At 36.9% G+C, this 24650-nt stretch overlaps 1 protein-coding gene across 2 annotated transcripts in view; it reads right to left on the bottom strand.

Annotated features, from left to right (window-relative positions):
• PDE1A (phosphodiesterase 1A) overlaps positions 1–21852 on the bottom strand; it is a 127530-nt gene extending 105678 nt beyond the window's left edge. For both annotated transcript variants that reach the window (XM_009289551.2, XM_009289558.2), the window contains exon 1: positions 21520–21852. In XM_009289551.2, coding sequence (XP_009287826.1) covers positions 21520–21572 — 53 coding nt within the window. In that variant the 5' untranslated portion in view covers positions 21573–21852. The remainder of the gene's footprint in view (positions 1–21519) is intronic.
• Between the last annotated feature and the right edge of the window lie 2798 nt (positions 21853–24650).

Below are 24650 nucleotides of genomic sequence, written 5' to 3'. Positions count from 1 at the left end.
CCCCAACTCCTGCTGCAGCTACCTTCTACAGTGCATGCTAAAAATACTGCATTAGCACTGAACAGAGCACAGCCATAGTATTTGGCTCTTATTAGGGCTGCAGATGGGGCATCGGTGTCTTAGCAGACTATGACCTCTCATTCAAGAAACAGCATTCACAGGATATAGATTTGTTTAAAGTTAAGATATTTTTCATTTCCCTTTAAACATCACTTCCTCACGATTTGTTTTCCTGTGCTATTCCAGCTCATATTTACATTAACAGTTTGTTTCTGGAAATGCTCTCCAGCCTGTAAAATTTTCATTGTGAAATATTTTGACTAGGAGACAGAGCACTCATCCCTAAAGCAGAATACAACACAGCAGCCTGTATAACCCTTAAATGAGCCAAGGTTTTCCTGTCCACTTCAATCACAGTTTATTACAGCCAGAAATCACTGTACTTTGCATAATGTTCCATGAATAGTGAAAGGAAAAGCAACTTAATTATATCTATGGAGTACTTAAAACTCATGGATAAGAAACCATCAAGGAAAAGATAAATAGATAATACTTTAAATACAAGAAACTATTTTTTATACATCTCTTCTGATTCACTTACCCCATCAAGACACACTTTGCCCAAGGTCAGATATTGTCAAAGATTTCCATATCGTGACTCCAGCTTAAATAAGAAAAACGTTTTGAGATGCCCTTCCCAAGAAGGGCAATAAAAAGGGAGGATACTTCTTTGTGTTGAGAGGTATTCAAAAGAAAAAAAATCTCTGAAAAGAAAAACCACACATGTTCCTAACCAACTCTATATGTAACTCCAGAGTGAGATTAGTTATTTTAAGTATGATTTGACAGGTTTTAAATTAAAATACAGTGATAAAAATAATCTATTATTCTCAGTAATACATATATGTATACAAAGTTCAACTTTTGAATATATTCTAAAGGTATTTACAGTTTCTTAGTAAAGCTGCTTTACCACCATTATTTACTGCCAGGGACACAAAGTTTTGTAGGAATTGCTGAGAGGTAGTCAGTAGAGGCTTATTCTGGAAGGAAATGTGAAATAAATTCAATAGGCAGAAGGTCCTCACAGAAATCTCCTGTCAGCTTCCTCTGCTGTTCTAAGACTATGACTCTAACTGACTCCTAGAAGTCTCAGAGATTAAATGAGGGCCGAGCAAGTAACTCCTTTATATGAACCACTCCACGTTCAGTTTTCTGTAGATTCATTCTCTTCATTCATGGTCAACAGGGCATCACTCCCTTACCTTGTTCATGTTCTACCTTTATAATCAAATATCCGCAAATAATGTTATGCCTGCAAACATTTCTCCAATTGCCTCCAGGAGATCTGTCAAGACTAAAGATAAATTTTAAAACCTCAGAGTTCCTATGCCTCCCAGGTTTTCATTCCAAAAGCCTGTTGGCTCTCTTGTATCTGCTTCCTCACATCTCATACCTTGTATCTGATGCCAGTATTAGATTCTGAAACATTTTTCAGTGTCTTGAAATTCATTGTTCTACAAACAATTTTAAGGAAATATTTTCAAAGATCCTTAAGGAACATTTTTCCTTTGTACCTTTGAAAATCCTATACTAATCCTCCTCACAGATCAGTAGAAACATTGGGACCAAATGTCTGAAATAAGCCAAATATTCTCAAAGCAGAAAATGGAAAGAACTGCTAAAAGTTAGTAAGTGCATTTTACGCAAAATGAAGTGCACATTTCTGAGCCCGATTTATTGATTTCTAACCATAGCTTTTAACTTTTAGTCTTGCACATTTACACCTTCTTTATCCTAAAAGGCAACTTTATATATCTACATCTATAATTTTGTCAGTTTCTGCTCAAATTAGGAACACTTTTAACTGGAAGCCTTGAATATCAAAACTTCATTGACAAATTTTAAATTACATAAAATAGACCTCTGTTATAAGATTCCAAGGAGGAGAAATTCTTGTTGCTGAAACTGCAAGCCAGTAGTCATGTTTAATGACCACTTTAGAGAAAAGAAAGATCGTCACAATTTTGCCTAGCTTTAACTTACACCCTGAACATCGAACAAATTAAAAACAAACAAACAAAAAAACCCACAAATCACTCTTTCTACATTTGACAGCATGTGGAAGGACTCCTTTACCTAGCTAGAGCTACAAAAAATTAAATCTAGATTTGTGAAGCTGCAGCAACCTGTTTCATGCTGTGAGACAGAGGTTTGGGACCAAAGAGAGTTTTACTTACCACAAAACATTGTTGGCTTATTTGCAAAAAAGAATGTCAAACAAAATATGTCCCTGTTTGGATCTGATGTTGCACACATGGTATTTCTTGATGCAGTTTGGATCTGTCTGGTCAAAGTCCAGGTTTGGTAATACCGGAACATTCTGGATTTCCATAAAAGTGTTACGTAATTAATAGTCCTTGTAAGATCTGCTTATCATTTTGCCAGAAGCATTTCATATGGAATTGTATCATTGATACATAGTCCACAGGAACTGGTACTTACGTTACTAAGCTGAGTAAGTGCTTGATACTTTCACACCAATGGAATAAGACTGCTCCATGAGTCCAGCGAAGGCTCACAAAGATAATTAAGGGATCGAAGCATCTCTCACACAGGGACAGATGCAGAGCCTACCTAAGAGATTTCTGACATCATGTTCCCAATTGCCTCTTGATGATGGAGATCTGACTTCTGATATCCTTACCATTACACTGGAATCTTTAAGGTAAATTGTAAAGCTTCATAATTTTTTTCAGTAAAAACTGCAATCCTCAAAGAACTGTCTCAAATGCTGAAGAATGCCTGTCACTTGTTGCAATGGATGTGAGAATCTACTGAATCAGCACAAAGTGCCTTCAGTGATATTGCGTTTACAAGCTGAGCATCATTAAGAAAGGACTTAAAACTCCCTCAGGCCCGAATTACATTAGTCTGTAAAAGGGGGTCTGGGAATCCTGTGTTGGAGTTTATAGAACAATTACAGTTGGACTTTTACATATGGAAGAGATTAAAACGACTGCTGTTCAGACTTTTTGCTCCCTGCTTCTACCACCAGAAAGTCCAGCAGAGGACAAGTAAAGAACTGCACACATGAAGGCCCACACTAATGACAATCTGCTCTCTTGGAGATTGGTGGTAAAGAATCTGTTGCTTGCCAAAGGAATTTCGCCATGTCCAGCAATTCTTCACTGATGGGTAAAGCTATCCGTCTAGGCACAGCTGTGTGCAATACATCCAACACTGTCAGGATTTTCCTGGACTGCTTCCACATAGATGTCAAGCAACTTTTCTCATAAGATTTTGGAAGGATTTGTAATCATCTGGGATAAAAGAGTATGATTAAAGGATGGCTGGCTCAGCTGGTGCTGACAAATATACTGGCATCTGCTATTCCTCCTCCTGAAAATTCTTTTCTGAGGGAACCAGATCAGTAACAGACTGAGCAATAGGAGGAATAAATATATCCTTCATGGTCTTTGTGGTGAAACCTTATGGAGTTTTGAGATACCCCATGGCGACCAAAAAGAGGTAACATTTGAAGAGCTGAGGCCCAGACAGAAGGATCCCTGTAAGCAGGAAATTAAGAATGTCTGGTGCAGGGAACTACAGAGAGACAGGATCCATGTGGTTTGGAGTGGAAAGTCTCTCTGTTGCCTTGCAAATCTGACAAGGAAGATGAATACTTCTTTTAAGCATGGTACAGTATTGCAATAAAACCTAGATCCTTTGGAGGGTACCAAGGTAGACACCAAGAAACTACATCAGGGAGTCCAATAACACTGTGTGTTACAAATCCCTGTTGACTGTCATCTAGTGTTAGAAGGCTGGATAATAAGTTGAATTGGAATTAGTCATTGACAAGCATTTATTTGCTTTTAATTAATAAATTAATTTTAACTGTGATTGTAATTACTAAAATCTGATTAAAAGATTCACATAATTGAAATTATAGATTTCATCAAGTACTGAGAAAAATCAATGCAGTTTAATCCACACCCGATCATTACAGTTTGCAATTGTTAAAATCTACCTTCTGTCTGATTTATGGAAGGGGTCTCTGATACTTTATGGAAGTGTCCTAATTGTCATGCCATATGACAATCACAAAGTAGATCTTCAGTCACTCCTTTGCTGAGTACTGAAATAGTCACTGAGCTAAGTTTGAAAATAGTTATTTAACTCAGTGATTGAGACATTAGCATGGGAGCCATAAGCTGGAATTGGTTTCTATCCTAGTAGATATTTAAGTGGTAAAATATAAAAAGAAGACACTATGAGGCCAAGCCTCATAGAGATTATGTGTTTTTATATCAGGTCAGATAATTTGAACTAAGTCATATTTGTTTCATTTTCAGTGAATAAATGTCATAAATCTAACTTTTTTTGTTGAGCTCTTAAATAAACAGATAATGGTACATATACACATGTAGCCTTGCATAGGTATCATGAGGGATAACCAGCCAAACATGAGTTATCTGAATATTGTACTCAAAAGGAGTAAATCACGGTCTTGGACGTATAACAAGGGAATCTTAAGTAGATGTAGAAACGATACACCTCTGTTTGGCACTGGTGAGATCAGCATTGGAACACTGCAGTCCAACCAGGTGTTCATAATTCAAGGAAGATTTTGAAGACTGGCTATAAAACTGGAGAGAAAATCCGTTAATACAAGGGAATGAATGCCTTAGAGTAAAACTTTTGGAGTTCAATCTATATAGAAATAGAGCCAGTTTGAAGAGTTCCTAGCACACAGTCTACATTGCTTAAGTAAGGGACAAAAACTTAAAAAGAGAAGTATTTCAATCTAGCAAGGTTATAGAAGTGGATTGAATGAAGTTTAAATTAGAGAAAATAACACCAGATTTGTCTTAACAATGAAAGTAATTAAGCATTAAAATAATTTACAAAAAGTATGGTAGAATTTCTATCACTGATCATTTAACCATTTTTTTTTCCTAAAAGATATGATTTATCTAATAAACATTACTGGATTTGAAGCAGAGATTTATTCTGAGTAACTATATGTACTCTATTAAGTATGAAGTCAACACAGGTAAATACATTATTCCCTTCTTGTTTGTAAAACCCATTAATGCATAAATTAAAACAAACCAGTATTTATTTAGAAATAATAAAGCAATTAATATATGATCATTAAACCATTTCTAATTGTCATTTGCCTGCTTTGTTCAGTTGCAAATTTCTATATAAAAGAGGATCTGAAATAATTGATTCTTGCTCTTGCAGCAATAAACAATCTCTAAAGCCATTTTCTAGTTTTTAAATTTCCTGCATACTTTGAAATTGTAATATTTGGTTTCTTTCTGCAATATATCATCTGATATTATATATCTGTACCATGTAAATGATAAAGATAACTTTATCAACAGTGTACAGACTATTTCTCAATTGGTCTTCACACTGAGTGGCACCAATCTTGAGAGATATGTAGCATCTGACTCAGCAGTTGCACTAAAGCTTCTGTAAAGTTACATGATAGAGCTTTAAAATTAAAATATTAACATTAAAGAAATACTATCTTGAGAACTGAATCAACAAAAGTTTTGTATACCCTTCTTTACTCAAACTTTTGACTACATTCCCATAAAAAGAAAAATTTACAATTATGTCCAGGTTGCTTTACATTCTAAATTCTTACAAATATGATCCTTTTTATGTAAAAGTAATTTGAACATCACTCCGTGTACTGCAGAAGTCTTAATGTTTTACTGTTAATTAGTAGAAGAATGGAATTAAAAATAACTCTGTGTTCAATCCAAATCAGTGTTGGATAGATTGTTTACCTTTTACAGACTAATACTGTGAAACCCTAACTGTCAAGTACAGTGTTTTCTTATGTGCAGTTTCATTGATTTCATTATAATGACTACCCATGGGCACAATTATTTGCAGGACCACATCTTTACTTAGTAAAGAAACACCATCAAAGGATAATCAGGAAAAAATATGGATATAATGAAATCAATCCCTTTTACCAAACCAGTTTGCACGTTTCTATAAATGCATACTCAGCAATCTCAGAAGAGCGCTTTACATGGAAGTTTCAAACATCTGTGCTGCAGCCTAAAAAATACCACATTAATGGATCTGTTCAGGATCTATACAGCATCTTGGGACAGTGATGATAGCAATCCAATTCATCCAGTCACTCTTTATTCTGTGAATATTCACTGTACAAAATAAGGAGAGTTTATTATACAAAAAAAAACCCCTCTTATTTTAAATGAACACTTGTAGAACATCAGGTGTGCTTTTAAACATTTAAACATGAAGAATTTGTAATGTATGTAATCCATGCTGTTTGTTTACTGTTTTGGATTTCACTTAATTTTGTAAGAGAAACTAAACTGGATGCTTCTCTAGAGAGTCTTCAGCATGGTTAATACACTTTGCATTCATCCCTGAATTTGTTCACAGCTTTTTTACCAGCACAACAGATATAAATTTGCATTTGGTGTGCTAGCCCATGCTAAGCTGAGTTGGAGTCACATTCCATGTTTAAACGAGAGGTGGTAACTCATGGCTCTATTGCCCATGCGAGCAGTTCTTTCAGTGCCAAGACAAACAGATTAATTTCAACCTCCTTCAGCAATTATTTAAACTAATTTCTTTGACTCCACTAGAACGAAGAAGAAGTTGCTGCTACTGGGCTTCCTCTGGGAGCTGATTCCTAACAGCTAAAACACAGTAATGACCATGTAGTCTTCCCAGTCTTTTGACTAGAGCCCTGATTCTCCCTTCCTGCTTATACTCAGTCCTGCAGCCCTGATCTAGTTTCTCCGCCTGTTAGACGAGCTTTAACACATACTAGTTTGTAGTGTGTGCTATAAGGTATGGTAAGGTGTTACTATGGTCTTGATGACATACTAATCTGGCTGTGTAGAAGTACTCTAATGAAGCTGGGAGACAAACTGAATTTGCCTGCTAAACTCACCTATTGATAATAGTCACAGAGGCAGGTCTTTCATCGCTATTTCAGATGCTACAGAGAAGAACCAGAGTGGGCGGAAAGCAAAATGATGTCAACACCAGTATCTCCTCTTCAGTCTGCATCTGGTAAGTCTTGGCCCACAAAGTGATCTTGACATTGGGAACATCCACCCTCGTGCTAATAACCAGACTCTGCATTCCTGCCAAAGCAAGCTGGGCAGAAGCACCACACAGTCTGAGAGATGTCTGCCAAGGAAGTCCCTCCATAGCTCAGGAGAGCAGCAGGAGGGCAGGGTTTGAGTGTGAAACTTCCTGGAACGAAGGACTTAATCAACAAGATGAACACAGACTTGTGCAGGATTGAGGAAATTAGCTAACTAGTGAAGGCTGCAGTTACATCAGCAGCTGCATAAGACTGGCCACTGCCTACTTACATGTCAGACAGTGTTCTACCTTCAGTGCAAGTCCTCTATCCACCAAGATCCCAAATCTCCTATTAAGAGAAGTGATTCCTGCTCGTGAGAGAATTCACACCTCACTTCTGCTAGGAGGAGTCAGTGCAAGATAGTGGTCAAAACCAGTTCTCCTGCCTGAGGCACGTCATCAGTTCTCTGCTTGCTGCTGTTCATCCGTGGTCACTGATGGCACTGCCAGACACAATCGTCAGAGCAGTGAAGCAATCAGCGGCACAGCAAGCATTCTAACTCGTACTTCCAGCTGAAGCTAAAGATGCAAAAGAGATAAATGAATATGAGAAATAAATATGTAGACAAATGGTGTCAAGTAAATAGGCTGGAAAGATATAGGGCCTTTGGGAAGAAGTAGCTTTATTAAACGACTACTACAGGGATCAAATAATGAAGCAAATTTACAGGAAATTACCAAGATAAGGAAGAACAGAAATTTCCAAAAGCACATAAAGATAATGAGACAAGAGCCCTGAGGGTTTTTTGGTAAAATAATATGTTAGAGAGCACAAAGTATATAGGAAGGAGTTGGGGGCAATTAATTGTTTCAAGAAGCAGAGATATTTACAGAAGGAGAGGGATCATGAGCCATTATTTCAGTTTTATGCACAATAATAGAAATATGCTATGATAGGAAAGAGCAAACAGATTTCGCTTAAAATGATGAAATCTTTGGAGGTCACAGTTATAGGAAAAGGAAGGAAAAAGGAAGGAACAGAAGAAATACAGTATGAATAGCAATGAAATCAGAAAGGCTGAGGTGTAAAATGAATTAAACTAACAGGGATTCACATAGCCAAAGCCTGATGAAATTCACTGTTACATACTTAAGAAACTAGCTGAATCTTGCTCTCAGTCATTAGTTATAGCTTCACAAACTAATAGGGAGGGGGTATTAGTGGGCTGAGGAAAAGCACATAGTACCTGTCTTTGGGGAGGTAAAGAAGAACCTGGGAAATATATCTGTCCATTTAACTGAGTTTCACAGAAAGAAACAAATCTCATAGTTAATAAATCCATTTATAAGAGCATACATGTTAAAAAAGTAATAAAATACAGCCAAAATTAATTTGCCCAAAGCAAATCATGTCAAACCTCTTTAATTTTCTTCTTTGCTAGACTAACTGGTCTAGTGTGTAAGGAAGAAGTGCTTATGTAATATATTGACTTTAATGAAGTCTTTCCTGCTGTCCTGAGACATTTTCAGAAAGTAAGGAAATATAACTTTGATGAAATTACCCAAGATGAGGATATGTCTGGTTGAATAAATAATTAGCAATGGTTCACTGCCAAAGAAGGAGCACATTTCAAGCTGGGTATCATAAGATACCAGCTCAGATCTATTGCATATTCTCTTGGATGAAGAAATAAAGCTCAGTGATAAGAGCTTGTGAAAGTCAACAGAATGGGTAAAGTTGCAAGTACCTAGGAGGTTAGGTAAAAATTTCATTTGGAGAAATGCTTCTCATTACACAAAATAACATTTAATATAGACAATTGAAAAATGTTACAGAAAGGAGATGGAGACAATAGATGAGGCAGCAGCAATGCAGAAAACAATCTGGAAAATATATTGAGAATGATAACATGAGTAAGAATGGATGATAACATAAAAAAGCAAGTCTTGGTGAGGTGATATAAGAGAGAGTTGTGGGTACAATAGGACATACCATTTTTCCATCAACTAAACCCTAAATAACTTGTTCCTGGAATAATCTGTCCATTTAGAGGAACTGCAGTTTGAAGAAAGCTGTAGACATACCACAGACTGAAAGGAAAACAATAATAAACTCCAGAAATTTAGGAAACACCACCTGAAGGGAAATATTGAACAACTGGATTAGTTTTCTCAAGCAAAGATAAGACTGAAAGCCAGAGAGGTACACATGGAAAAACTTATTAAGAAGTTGATGACAAACTATTCCTCCATACGCTCAGGAAACAAACTTTTCAAACTGGGCATGTATTTACAGCATATCTCATTGTAGCGTACAGATATTGGGAGAATATGCAAAGAAACTAAGTCAGGTCATGGAAGCAGTCAGTAGCCGAATGGAGCTCAGCCTGGGCTAAGACATAGACTTTGGGATTCCTGAGAAAACCTTTATGTAGTCTGGTTTTACATCAGGTAATAGAGTCATTAAAGCTGTTTTTTACATTCCAAGAGGACGGAATGTAAAAGGGGAGACCTGGTAACACAACAGTACATTTTAATTTGGGCCCTGAAGGGGCAATCATTCTGGCAAGATCAGTCTTGCTGAAAATTGTTTAAAATCTATAAGCATTTTTACAGGGACTCAGTAATTTGTTTTTGTTCAAAACAACAAGAAAATACTGTTAATTATTTAGAAGAAACATCCCAGTTATTCAGGTATAATATTAATTTTATTTTAATTTTTATGAAGCATGTTATAGCGCTGAAATCCTTTCTCCAGCATTAGGAAGCTATTAATTTGGTTTACAACAATGTTTAAACAATTCCTTGTAATTGTCCATTATCAACAGAGGTTACTGCAATATATTAGTTTTACACCAATGCATTTTACCTGTTTTACATAAAACAAAAGTTCCAGTCCCTGTCTATCCAAAGCCACGAGAAAATACATGATTAGTTTTCAAATGACAGGTTAATAGGACCTGTTATTATATTGCTGAAGACTGGGTTTTCTGAAGTTAAGGGATTAATAATTTAAGAAAGATCAGCTCAGCACAAAATGCTTCTCAGTTGATGCCACCAGGAGACCAAACTAATTTCCTCAAAAAATACAAATATTTACCCATAAAGTCTATAACAACCACCACGACATGGCAAGAGCAGCATTCAAGGTCTGAACATGGACTGAAAACCTTTGAGCTCCAACAATCAGAACGGCACTACAGAACAATAAAGCAGACTTAATTTCTCTGTGTCAGGCAATGTTTCAAATACTAGATGCAGGCCTGGAGGAAAGCTGTATGTCAACATTTCTGGTGATCAGGAAATTGCTTTACTTGATTTTTGCAAACAAACAAAAAAAAACCCTCACCAGGATCTGCTTCCTGAGTGGATTTTTCAGATCCCTTAAAGTACCTTAAGGAGTCAGACGTAACAACGAGAAACATTACAAAGCTCACTCATGCCAGTTGGAAAATGACTCAACAACTGATCTTGTAATGTCTCTTGAATTCATCATTAACCTTGGAAAAGTTTGCCTGGGAATAGTACAAAACAGCACACCAGCAGTGTCCCAAACAGACCATCAGGCCGACATTAAATATTCAATATATTTCACCAGTGTCACTACCTGTAGTCTACCTACAGATAACATGGAGTAATTAACACAATTTATGTTTTAGTGTATTAAGGCATGAGTAAGCGTGTAAAACTGCAAATAACCATATTCTCATTAATTTCTTTGTCAGCTCACCACCTGCTTATCTTTACATTTCCTCATTACTCATTATATTCTGTTACTCATTCTCTTCCTCTTTTAATTTTGCTTTAACTTCTTTATTATCCATTTTTCTCTTTTTTCTTTTTTTTTTTTTTTTTGCTTCACATCATCTCTGTGAAGTTTCTCATCATCCTCCCTTTCTCAATTCCACAAACTCCTATTCAACTTCTCAGTCTTCCTCTGCCACTAAAGCCAGTGCATTTTGCATTGTTTTATATATTTACATATTCATCCCAATCATCAACAAGTTCAATTTTGGTGCTGACATCCTATATTTAAAATCCTGATTCTTCATCTGCATCTGTGGGGGGGTCTGCAGGGTCCATCTACAGCAAAAGGGCCAGATAATATCAGCTGTTAAAATAGAAGCATGAGTGTAAATAGTGTGTGTGGATGGGATACACAAAACTCTCTGAAAGGGTGATTTCCCAAAACTGTTTATGTTAAAGAGGAAGATGACCATCAGCCACATTAAACATTAACCGGGGAATTATGAAGAGACTTCTGAAACAAAGGAGTCGGCTCGAAAAAAAAGTATAGAGGAAGCACAGAAATTTGGAGCAGCAGCAGAGACCTTGGAGTAGAAACAGCAACACTCAAAACCTGGTTTGACACTGCCAGAATTCACCATGCAGTCATCGCAAGACCTGCGTTGGCATGAGCTTGTGGGGTGCCTCAGTGGCTCCCGGAGCAGCAACGGGCACACACAGTGCTGAAGAAACCCCATCTCCATTGCAAGGTGTGTGGAGGTAAGGGAACAAGATTTTTCAGACTTAACTTACAACGTAAACATAGCTTCACCTGCCTACACCATGCCTGATCCTCCCATTGGTCTCCTTTCCTATGTCCTTTCCCACTCACAATCACCAGCTCTTTCTTCAACCTTTCCCAAAACCCAGGTCTCTTCCCTTCCCACTACCAGTATGCAGTGACCTTGTCCCTTTAAAAACAGCAAAGCTTGACTCCTCCTCTGCTCTTACTATGAACTGATCTCCACCTCCAGCATCAACGAAATGCCTGGCTTTCCCTCTCCTTAACTCACTGAACACCCATCCACAGCCATCCCCATGAATTATCTTCTCCTTTTGATGAGATTTCTAACATGTTTAACTTTTTGTGAATCTATCATGAAAATGCACTGACAGTCTCTATCAGTACACCACTTAGCATAAAAGGCTCTCACGCTGGACTGAGCCTACTAAATGGTGACATAGTACAAAAAGTGGGAATAGACAATGTTGGATTTATTCTTATTATGGTAAAGCATAATCTTCAAGATTAATAAATTGAGGGCAGGCTTTTTCATAATAGTACAATGATCTACAAATATCCATGCTCAGAAAGCACCTATTATAGTATTTCACGATGGATATAATTTTTACAAATATTTGATCAATAAATCATATTTCCATGATTTACAATTTCTTTGCTTGCTCTTTTTGTAATTAACCAACATTCCTGACTTACGTCTCCTAGTATTATAGTAATAATTTCAAAACTTAGAGATGAAGTAATGGAAAATACTTCTTTTTCTACATTTCCATGCACGCTTCTTGTTAAAAATAAAAATTTTGTTATGTCTCCACAACACGACATAATGCCTTGCAGAGACACATAGGGAAGCTGAAAATGAGTTATGTTTGATACCAGAAGAAATTCTGCATTTTTCTGGTTAGTTTTACATTGAGCAGGCTAATTGTACACTGAGATCACAATATATAAATGAAGACAGAGTTTTATTTAAGGCTATGTACAAGTTTATGTATATGAGTTAACATTAATTAAGGCTAACATAACTGAACCGCTTGTATTAGTCAATTTAGTATTTCTAGATGATCCTGTATTATGCATGAAGCTTTCAAGTCCTTTGTATTCTCCCCTCTTTCCCGCTGAATTTCAGGTTTCCAAACTCTGAATAAAACTAGATTTCCAGAAAAGAACATTAAAGCAAGTGGTATCATTTTAAATGTAGCGTTGCAACGGCCAACTAAGTTCTTATCAGAGAACATACCAGTAAGTCCATTTTTGCACACCAGCAGCTGAGCTCAGAAAACCACAGGTTTATGCCAATGCAGTCTGTGCAGTTGTCTATGAAGGACATCAAAACTCACCTTTTTAAAACAACTTTAAAATCATGCTCGAGAGCAGAATTCAGAAAATACTTTGGGATAACAGTTCTAAAGCTTTATGTAAACTGTTCCCCAGTCCCTCTTTTGGCTTTGTTAATTTTCTTCATGACTTTGTCATTATTGCTTCATAGGTGTCACAGTCATGTCAAAAAGTTAGAAATATTTAAAATATAAACCCTTTTTAATGCCTTGCCAAATCCTGTTTTCACCTTCAGATTCATTTAAAAAGTAAATCAATATAGTTATCATTCTCAGGTGGGTAGACAGTTTCTGTCATTTTTTCTATTATCTGCCTTTTCATGTACATTAGGTACAGAAATTTTGAAGAATTAAAATGAATGCTTGCAAGTGTAAGCTTGTTTAATGGAAAATTAAACATTTCAGAAGTCAAGATTCCTGTAATATCCAGTAATAAACAGAATATTGGCCTGGATTGTTCTTTACTCTTCTGTCCTGGTTTGGAAATCAATTTTTAGTGACATTATCCAATAGGTCCTTAAGGGCAAGCCAAAATATTATAAACACAGAATACACCGAAATATTAAGTCTATGGCAGGGAAAAAATGAAAAATATTTTAAATGTCATGTCTTCCTGAGATACCCTGTTCTCATTCTCCTATTTAGTGAAGATAATTTCCAAGCAGATTGATGAACAAATGCTAATGAGCATCTCAACACTGTGAACAACCCCAACATACATGGTTCCGCTACATGGGCAAATCAGGATTTCTTTTGCTTCGAGTGCATTTATGTGCACACAGGCAAATTAGAAACCCAGAGAGTCACCCTAGTCTGGTTTTTAAACCAAAGGCCCCGACATCCCTGTGATCTAGCCAGGATTATGCTGGAAGATATTCAGCCTGGTTTGATAGAAACAGCTGTTTAAAAACTGTATAAAGGAAGTTCACTTCCCCTCTTTGCTGCTGCTTCTGGCAGGAGTCGGCCTCCCCTCCCTCCTCCACTAATTCCCACCCCCAGATATGGAGACAAGAGACCTCCCTTCATCCCAGTCCCTGACCCCAGCCAGGTGCTAAGCCATGCTCCAATGCATCCTTCTCATCACCACAGAAACAAATTAAAAATTCTGCATTTACAACATGTAAAACCTGGCTGTTACTTAAACATGCAAGACGGGGCATATTTCCTTTGCTAACTCCTTAAGTTTTCTTGATGGAGCCGCTGCACTGGACAAGCTACAGTTTTCATCATGGGCTTTCTCACACAAGTAGGAAGCATGCTAACCTGAGACAAGACAGGTGCCATGTACTCTGTGGGAACTGCCGGAATTAATGCTTTGGGAAAGCAGAAATGAGTATTCTTACCAGGTGATTTAAACCTATGACTTTCCAGAAAAGGATGATGCAAGGGAGGAGTAAAAATAAATCTCTCTGACCAAACTGAAGGCTGCAAGGTCTGTGAAATGAGTGACTCTTACCTTTTGCTACAGTTCCTTTTCCTACCAGTTTGAAAATATAAATCACTGCTCATCTGTGCGGTGGGCCAGTGCTTTTCTTTTCACCATATCTATTTACAGTGTTTCTTCTTCACTTATTGGCGTTGTCTCAAAAAAGTGAAGAACGCAGCATAACAGGGTTTTATTATGGCTATTAGGTCTGAGGAAACATATTTCCAATACAATGTTTCACAATGCCAGAACCCCAAATACTTGCACATACAATTTACTTCAATCTGACTCCAGAATAAGTTAATTCCACTCCAGAATGAATTATATTTTCACTCCTGATTTTTCACAGGAAAATAGGAGAAAAAAAAATTTTCCCACCAGGGAAAACATTAATTCAGCCTCAGATCTCAACTGAATTCAATTTCTTTGCTGCTTATTGTCCTCCCTATTTTCTAGGATGTGCAAAAAATTCACTGTCTTCTTTTGAACTTTCTCTTGTACCTTCTTCATTGCTTTCTCCTCTTGAAGGAGTACTGCCACAAAGCCAGGTGACAGCTGTACAGTCACTGCTCATCACTCCTATTTCTTCAGGGATAATAGGAGAAGTTCCACTCCTCCCTTCTTAACTCCTCTGAAAAGCAACTAACTATGCCTGATCTGCTGCTGCTTTTCTGCTACTATCTGAAAAATTGCCTCCTTTTGATCCTGGTTGAGGCATAATCTGACTTTCTTGAGAATGTCCTTCCAAACCACGCAAATGGCACTTTAATTCCAACTAGAAGTAATCCTTAGAGGTGAAAATGTTAATCACCGAATGCACATCAATTCTCACTTAACATTTCCTCTTCAGAAGTCTACAATCAAAGTTAGTGTGAAATCAGTTCTTGATTAAGTAGGAACAAAGTAAAGGGAAGTTGTAAGAAAAAGCTTGAGATACATAGGCAATATTCGTTTTTATATGGTACGTTCCCTAGAGAATGTGACCCAGGGCAGAACAAAACTGGATTTACAACAATATAAAACAAAATGCTTTTCACTTAAATAAATAAGCATGCCCTCGTTAATGAACTGTCTTAAGTTAGAAAGTTTAGTAGACAAAAATATAAAAAATGCGATAGTTCTTATCCATCAAAAGCTTTTGTTTTCAGCTGTTGAAAGTACCAGAACAAATGGTCCTTTTCACAAGTCCGTTCTTAAAACCAGTCAGGATTTCCCCCATCATTTCAATAGCAATCTAGAATGCCGTTACTGGGATGGCTATAAACATTCTTCTAATTTCCTGCCTCAATCTGGTTATGGCCAAGCTACCTATATTATAGAGCATGCTATGCTATAACACATTACCAATTCATTTAATTTCAATCAGGTTTTTTTCTTGCTGAAATTTCTAAAATGTATTTATTCACCTTCTTCTAGTATGATTAAGGGGTTGAATACTAACATTTGGACAGCTGTTCAAATGTATCTGAACAGCTTTAAGCTACAAAAGCAAATGTAAGACATTTGCTCCTTTTCTTTTGCATTTCTAATGTACTTGGTTCTGCCTCCTTTCAATCTACTTATTGAATAAATGTGTATCATCTGTCTGAAAATTGGATTCTCCATGCTTTCCCCCTTCTTAATCTACTGTTTTGCCTCTCCTGCTTTCTTAATTTACAAGATGCCACCTACTCTCCAAATTTTTTGATGTACTGCTTTACATTTTATCTTCCTTTCCGCCATCTTTTGGAAGTGCCATCGTTCTCAAAAGCAGTGTAATTCATTAGCCTGAATTTCTAAGAACTTTTTACCCCCTTCATAACGTTCTGGATACTCCTTAAAGATGTCTTCACTTATCGCTTCAATCAAATTCTTTCTTCATAGCTTCTTATCATGCTAGGAGCAGACGCTCCTGTCCTCTCGATCCTCCTCCAAAAGCCCAATTTTTTTATTATTACTTTTTTACACCAACCTCTTTCTCATTCTAATTTATGTTAGCTCTTCTAAGGTACTGCCATTTTAAAAAACTATTGACAGTTTAAGCCAGCACACAACTATATAATATCTTTGGGTATCTACCCATCAGTGTAGCCATTAAAGCCACACAGGAAGAGGTAGAAGCAAGCAGGTAGGCAGAAAATACCTTTAGCAACATCACCAACAGGATGGCCATGGCTATGAACTATATGTAGCTTTGCAGAAGTTGCAGCAAACTTTGCCATTAGGGCAAGGGGCAACCAAGAAACAGACTGTGATTTCGGGGTCGTCTTGTGGAGCTGTGTTTTTACATTCCAGCCTTTCCTTAGAGCAAGAAGCAAAGGATGACTGCATCTTCTCTTCCCTGCCCACTTTCCTCCTACACCACAGGCATAAATTGTCACTCATTAAATTAATTGCTACATTAATTTACAATTAAGCTATCACTAGCAATAATGATATATAATGCACATTCATCATAATTGCAATGCACAATTCAACATAAACCTGGCAAAGTTTCCCATACACCTGCTTATCCCCTACACACAGTGTAAAGATAATAATAATTTGGACCCGTCTGAAGGCCACTACAAATAAAGGGAGAAAGCATCCTTTTTTTTACGGCTTCTAAGCAAATAAAGTCTCCTACTTTCTAGGCTCTCCTACTTTCTTGTTTACTGAGTAAGTTGCTTCCTCTTCATATGTTGTTCTGATTTGGTACCTTTTCTACAGACACTAATTGAAAAGGTGCAAACACCAGTTATACCCATGCAAAACACAAATATATCTGTTCAGTACATACTATATCGAAGCCACAGGACGAAGAGAGTAAAATAGAACTCACAAGTAGGGAAAAAACTAACGCATTAGCGTAGTATGAGGATGTATTTGCTTGTACTTGGTAAAACTTCTGAATATTTTGAGCATCCAGGAGAGAAAAAAAAAGAAAGAGAAGAAAGAAAAGAGAAGCCATGTAAGGGCATTACACGGATGGTTATTATTTGCTACAAAATACTTGTTAGTATATTTTTTCAAGAGGAAAAGAGTCTCTGCCAAAAACTTATAATATCCAGAAGTCGCAGAACATGCTGTTTCTATATTTTATTACACTGCATGTAAGTGAAAAAAACCCAGAAGTTATTCATATGGATTATTCTTATTCCACAAATTACAGCAGTATAAACATTTTCTGGAAACCAGGTCTTTGTAAACATTTACAATATACTGTACAGTATATACAGTATATAATTACCTAGGTGCCCTGTAGTGGTGTAAAAATCATGTTGGAATAGTTTCTGCCAGTGGATTACAGTGAGGATCAGCATCCGATTTTTGGAGCCGAGTTTAGTATAGAATAAAATAATTAATCAGCCATATATATTTTAAGGGGCTAGAAGCAAGAGACCAAAGGATTGGACTGGGTCATTTTCTTAGTAAAGGAGAATTCAAAGTTACAAAGAGATCCAGACTAGTTAATTGCAGTTAATATAACATTCATATATATAATGAACAAAGACACTGGAACAGCAACAGTACAAGGAGCTTCTCTCATATGCAGACACCATAGAAAAGGTAATAATAGAGCTCCCTGAAGAGCTGGAAAACAAGTGTTTTTCACCTTTGTTCTTCCTCTTGCTTTCAGCACCATGAGCCCTATCTTCCTGTCCCTACTGCTCTAAGGGAAAACCCTTGATCCAAAATTGCATGAGACCACAGAAAATGTGCAGAACAGAAAAGAGAGTTATTTTGCAGCTAACACATTAATATTTTTAAAACACATTAAGAGTCTTAAATCAAAGACATTACACAGCAAGGACAAATTCTTTGCTATTAGCCAACTGCCATTGATCTGCAAATCTCAAAAGACCATGGGTTTCTTGAAATAATTCCAGGCTTTCTTGGATCCTGCCAAGGCAGAGACACCAGAAGAACAACTTCTCTTGAGATACTCTAATCCTTTTGCTTCCATTCACAGTCAAGACCAGGAAGACTAAAGTCATACAACCCATCCCCCTGAAGACTGAAGCAGAGTGCAGGAAAATGTTAGCTTCAGTATAAGCTTTGACTAACGACTGTGTAGATTCTTAGGTTAATAGAAATCATAGAAATTTGAGAACGAAAACACCTATTATGTCATCTAATCTATGCAGTTGGCAGGGAAGGATTTGTTCCCTAAAGCATATTTTATATGGCTTTATTCAGTCCAATTTTAAATGTCAGAGCTATGAAGCTCCCACTGCTTTCTTTGAGAAAGCTGATTTGTTTATTGTTTGAATTAATTTCACCATCTCCAGTTATAGCAAACATGCTCAAAATACTGTTCTTAATAAAAATATGGAATGTCCTCAGTTATTTATGTTAGCATTAAAATAGACAGTGAATATCCAAGCTACAAGTTCTGTAGAAATATATCTTTGTATATAGCAGACTGTTCTTTTGATATCAAGGAATACGGGAATCTCAAAGTATTTGGCAGTCGGTTTCCAATGCAATTACAAAATTTTATCCAAATTGATGCGCTTTAGTAATCAGTTCAATGTGATTCATAAGCTTGGCTTTTTCACACAGTTATATTTCTGAATGAATTTTGTAGACATTTCCAAGCACTACTAGGTAGCAAATATCAAAAGTTACACTTCGTTCCCAGTATCTTAATACATTTACTTCTTCATGAATTCAGGACTTACAAAAAAATTTGAAAATGAGTCAGAAATGTCTTTTTATTATTGAGTTTCCCATCTTGAAACATAGTACCTATCCCATTCTTATGTAGAAGATTGGCGATATTGAAGGGATTATTTAGAATAGATACTCAACCTGTTTTTTACATTACTGAGAAGGCAACTCAAGTAAAAGTACAGATCCACTGTAAATGTAACTCTGCTAAGTAGGAAGATATTCACATGTACTTATTAAGTTCTGACATAGCTCCCAAGACAAATTCAGGTAATTTGATATTTTCTTCTCTTTTCTTTTCTTTTTGAGGGAAAAACTGATTAGAGTGCTGATTCAGTTACCTCAATGTAAGGTCTGTGCCCAGTAAAACCATTTCACCTACATGGAGAGAAAATTACAGGATTAAAAGGACTGAGGCTAAATCTTCACAACTTCTTTATAAGAACACTTTTTCACTGAGAAATATTTTCCAAAGTCATAAGGAAAATTAACACACATTAAAAAAACCAGCTCTTTAATGTACTATGATAGCATCTGTATTTACTGTACACGATACAATCTTTATGGCATACGGAGATTGTCTTTCTGTTTGAGCTGCCTAAAATATTATGCTGGTCTCGACCTTGGAAATGTTTCTTAAGCATTTACTGTAGTATTACAGAGATCTTTTGCCAGAAGAGTCACTGCAGAGCCATGGACTTTTAGGGGGCTTTCCATATTAGGGGTTTTCTTGCTCTGGATTAAGCATGCCAACAGTAGTTAGTTGCCGTTCTGTATTTAGAACTGATTTGCACGAATGGATTTCGGTAAGAAATGTTGAAACTTCTTGTATTTCATTGAGTTAAGTTCACTCCCACAAGACAATTTAGGGAAACATCCGTTATGAAAGCTCTTGCAAACTATCCAGTACTACACTAGCTACAGCAGATTCCTATAGCAGATTCCTAAACACATCAGGAAATATGTATTTATTCACCTGCAATTCTAATGGCCCCAAAAGGCTGTGAAGAATGTGCGTTTAAAAGAATTACTTTTTTAAAGTTACAGTTTATGGGATAATTATCATAGATCCTTAAAAATAATTATTGATGTTTAAACAGAAATATATTCAACTAGACTGTTAGCTCCAATAAAAAGATATCACTCAGGAAAATATAAAATGTCTCTTAATCATCAGTCAAAAGCTTTCTGTGAAATAACTTCTTAACTCCACTTTATTAAAACAAAGTGCAAAATGTTTAATTTAATTTACGATATAAATTGCATAGCAAATCCACACAGGACATTCAAATTTAAGGTTAACAGTTAAGTCATTTCACTCCCGTAGTAACCTTTTAATGTCCAGATACTCCTTCTGCACCATAACTGTAACACTATTGAAAGATTTCTCCACATATAACATTAGTAGTACATAATCCGGGCATGACTACCTGTCTGAACTTACTCCGGAGCTGCAATACCAACTGTTACTGTATTCTTATAATATATGACATTAGTAGTGGCCATCCAATAAATTACAATCCTGTATTTGCTCTGGGACCATCCATAATTTTATATTTATTTGTCATATCAACACTCTGGTTACAATATCCTTCCTACTGATGTCATCCTGTAAGAACAGGAGTTTTTTTAAAGATATCACCAGCCACAAACAGAAGTGTGAACTATTGCAGGTTTATTTAATCTTACAGCCACTGCATCCTTATTCATAGTAGTTTGAGAAACATTATTTCCCACTCAAGGTCACTCGGTCTGGAGCTAAGACTGGCCAAAGGGCTTCCTGTGGTAAAAAGCACAAATTAACTAGATCTAATCCTGATCTGTAAAAATAATTTTATAATGCACTTTAAAATATAAAATAATCAGAAATCAGAAAGACGTTTCATAGATCAAACTAACATATGTAGGAAGGAGTGAAGAACCACCTCACAAAAACTCCAACTTATTACTCTTTAAACTTGAACCTTTCCTAGCAGAAGAGTCTTACGGATTAGTTACACTTTAAGCACTTGTCTGCACATCCCAGTAAGCAAGCTACTTTACTCTGAAAGGTGTATCATTTCAAGTATTAAAATTCTGCCATCCAGACATAATCAGCTAAACCAACCAAGAACCATGTTCCACATTTAAACAGTTTTATAATTCCAGAATACACGGAGGGACTGCAGAGCTGTAGGAAAACAAAACACACACAAAAAAGTTTTCAAGAGCTATGCTGCTCCTCTTTCATAATAAAGACAATCCCACACAAATCTTTCAAGAACGCAGATGACAGAGAGGAGAAGAAAAAGAACTTCTATAAAGTCTCAGTACAAGTGAATAAAATATATTCTGAGCACCAAAATCATCTAAAATGTTACTAGGCTACGCAATATTAAACTCTCTTCTTGGAACAATTTTTTGTGTGTTTGCATATGAACTTTAAGTTAACAAATAGGATGTTGAGAGTAAAGTTCATAACATTTTCAGTTCAAAGTAATAATAGTATCACTTACCTAAAGATTGGTCTTTGGAGATGCTTTTTCTTGATTGTAACACAATCATCCATTTAAAGTGGGGAAAAAGACTTCTTCCAGCAAATAACTCCAAAAAGACCAGGGAGTAATCGGGAAACTTGTTCTTAGCTACTGTGCTGCAGAGAGCACACAGAATGGTATTTTGGTGCTGGGGGAAGCCTCCCTCCCTCTTTCTGACAGTGGAGCAGAAAAGGGCCATAGAGGCCACATAAGCCAGGCACGGCTGTGCACTACCAAACCGGGCAGGCTGTGCAAAACTGGAGTCAAGTTGATCGAAGCACGGAATTGTACTGGATTCCTTTCAACTCTGCGAGAAAAAAGGGAAGCTTTGCCAAGTGCCACCCAGGTAAAAATTTGTTAGATTATTCCAGCCATGAGAGCACTTCTTACACATGCTGGTCAAAGTATTAAATGCAGAGTCACTCTCTCTCTCTCTATTTAAAACACACTGTTCCGAGGCCCAACTTTTTTTTCTTCAAAATAAAAGTTGTGCAGCTGTTTCAGCATTCCCATGCGAGTACCTTCAGAAAGTTTGCTCTGGTAAAAGAACTGTATACAAATTAATGAAGACGGATGGATCTGGTCTGTGAGGCTGGCTCTACTTCAAGAGATTGTAATTATTTTACAATCTGGCTTTTATTCACTCTGGATGATGTGTGGATATAACTATGCAAATTAAAGCGCTGCTCATAATTTTTAGCATTCATAAACTAATAACCTAGAGTTGGCTGAAGCAGAATATGGTGTTTGTAGCTGGTAGGACCATAACTACATAAAACAAACTGATACTACATGAGTGAGGAAAACAAAAATGACCAAGTTCAGATAGTGACAGTAGCAAACTGTTACTGTTTGCAAGATTTCAACAGAGATCCAAACTGAAAAGCTTGCCCTGACATCACGCTGACATAAATCAGGAAGAATTCAGCCGCAGCGAACACAAGCTGTAAAGAAAGCTATAAAGCAGAAGCGGCTGACCGTGCTTCCCAGTGAACTGAAGTCATGAGTGGTTCAGGTGAGATGCCATTTCCCGGGCACGTCAAAGGGCCCATAACAAAGCTGTGCTGGCACAGGGCTTGATGGGAAACATGGAACCTGGCCAGAGGAGCAGTAAACCAGCAGCAAGCCATCACCATGTGTGTAGCTGTACACTCTGGCTGCACAGTAACCTGGAACCGTGTGCCCCCTTCCTGCCGAGGAAGCAAAGGACCTGCCTGCCACAGCTGTTTCTTCCCCATGACCCAGCACTGGAGCTCTCTTGCGGCTTAACTCTTGAAAAGCACTTAGTATGTGCTAGGTGAAGTTATTGATATGTGACAAGTAGGATCAGGAAGGTTGGGCATCTTTTGCAATTGCAAAGAGAGCAGAAGAGTGGTAGATTTGCACAGTTAAGTGCATAACTGGCATTATCAAATTAAGTTTGAGGGACACTGTTAATCCACAGAAAAGGCAAGATAAGTAACACTGAGATGTGTCTTAGGCTGTATACGACCAAGAAAGTTCGTATTACATTATGCACAAGTTATTACTAAATTCATAAAATTTCCATGAAATAATGCTATATAACAAACAGAGAAATAACAAACATTCAAGTAATATATATTTTCACAATGGAAAATTTAGCAGTTTAGTGGATTTTACTGAAACAGGTGAAATCTCTTCCTAGAGCTAATATATATCGCTTATACAACAGAGTGACTGCGTCAAGTTTGGTTAGCCTGAAAGGATGCAGAAACTGATCCCCACGTTATATAAAACTATTTTCTTGACACAGCCATGGAGTAATTATCTAAAGGAGAAATCATCTGACAGCCATCACCAGTTATTTTGTGTCAATTCAGTTTCACCTTGCCCCACTCTTCATTTCTACTCCTTTGAGAAGTAGAGAGAAATACATCGTCATCAGGAAAACAATTATCTTTATCAGATCACAGACTAGTTTTTGCCAAGATCTTGAAGGATCTGAAGATCTTTCTTCAACAATATGCAGTGTTCAGAGTGTTGTCATATTTTTAAAGACTTTCATGTAGTCATGATGTTACTTATTCTTGCCTGCCAAGATTCACATTTTTCTTCATGTAGTTTTCCTGCTCTGGGTTTCAGCATTTCAAAATAATTTGCTGCTTTTTGAAGTGTGTTCCCTCACTGTCTATACAGAAAGCTGAAAATCACCAAGAAATCTCCCTTTTCTTTCTGTTTCACATTATGTGCATAGGACTGCTATACTTCTGTTATTCAGAGGGATTATCTGTAGCTCAGGGCAAAAATCCTGACATCTTCTGAGAGTTTCAAGAAAGAAAAAAATAATCTGAAAAATCTCAGTGAGAGCTATACCAAATATGTTTTTCCATTGAACTCCCCAACCTTTCATCTAGCAGTTTTATTGGCCCTGAAACTAGTATGCATCTTAAAAGTAAATTTTTCTGGGCCTAGTCCAATGCACATTGTTGTTCATGGGACTTCCATTCAAGCATGGCACTATAAAAAAGTACTATTTGGGTGAGCTGAAATTCCTGCAGTGTAATTACTTTGGCTACAAAGAATTTTGAGCTGTTAAAAAAAAAAAGACAGGGAAAGAAAATATTAATATAAAATGTTAACAGAACTTCACTTTAATTGCATTATTTTTCATCTTCCAAAGAGCCTTTTTGATCATTTTTTCATTCAATACAGCAAACAACCCACTGACTTTTTCCTTATAATATTCAGAAATCACGTCTACATGTTGAATAAGTATTCACACAAATTCTTCAAGAAAAGGCATTTCAGAAAGATACGATAGATCAACTAGACTGCCTGAAGCCTGAGTCCCACTAAGATTATTCATAGAATCATAGAATAGTTTGGGTTGGAAGGGACCTCTAAAGGTCATCTAGTCCAACCCCCCCTGCAATAAGCAGGGACATCTTCAACTAGATCAGGTTGCTCAGAGCCCCGTCCAACCTGACCTGGAATGTTTCCAGGGATGGGGCATCCACCACCTCTCTGGGCAACCTGTGCCAGTGTTTCACCACCCTCAGCGTAAAAAATCTCTTCCTTATATCTAGTCTCAATCTACCCCCCTTTAGTTTAAAGCCATTCCCCCTTGTCCTGTCACAACAGGCCCTGCT

The sequence above is a fragment of the Aptenodytes forsteri genome, unplaced genomic scaffold (genome assembly GCF_000699145.1).
Source record: "Aptenodytes forsteri isolate BGI_AS27 unplaced genomic scaffold, ASM69914v1 Scaffold442, whole genome shotgun sequence".
NCBI lineage: Eukaryota > Metazoa > Chordata > Aves > Sphenisciformes > Spheniscidae > Aptenodytes > Aptenodytes forsteri.
This window is presented reverse-complemented; position numbering and strand designations above follow the sequence as displayed.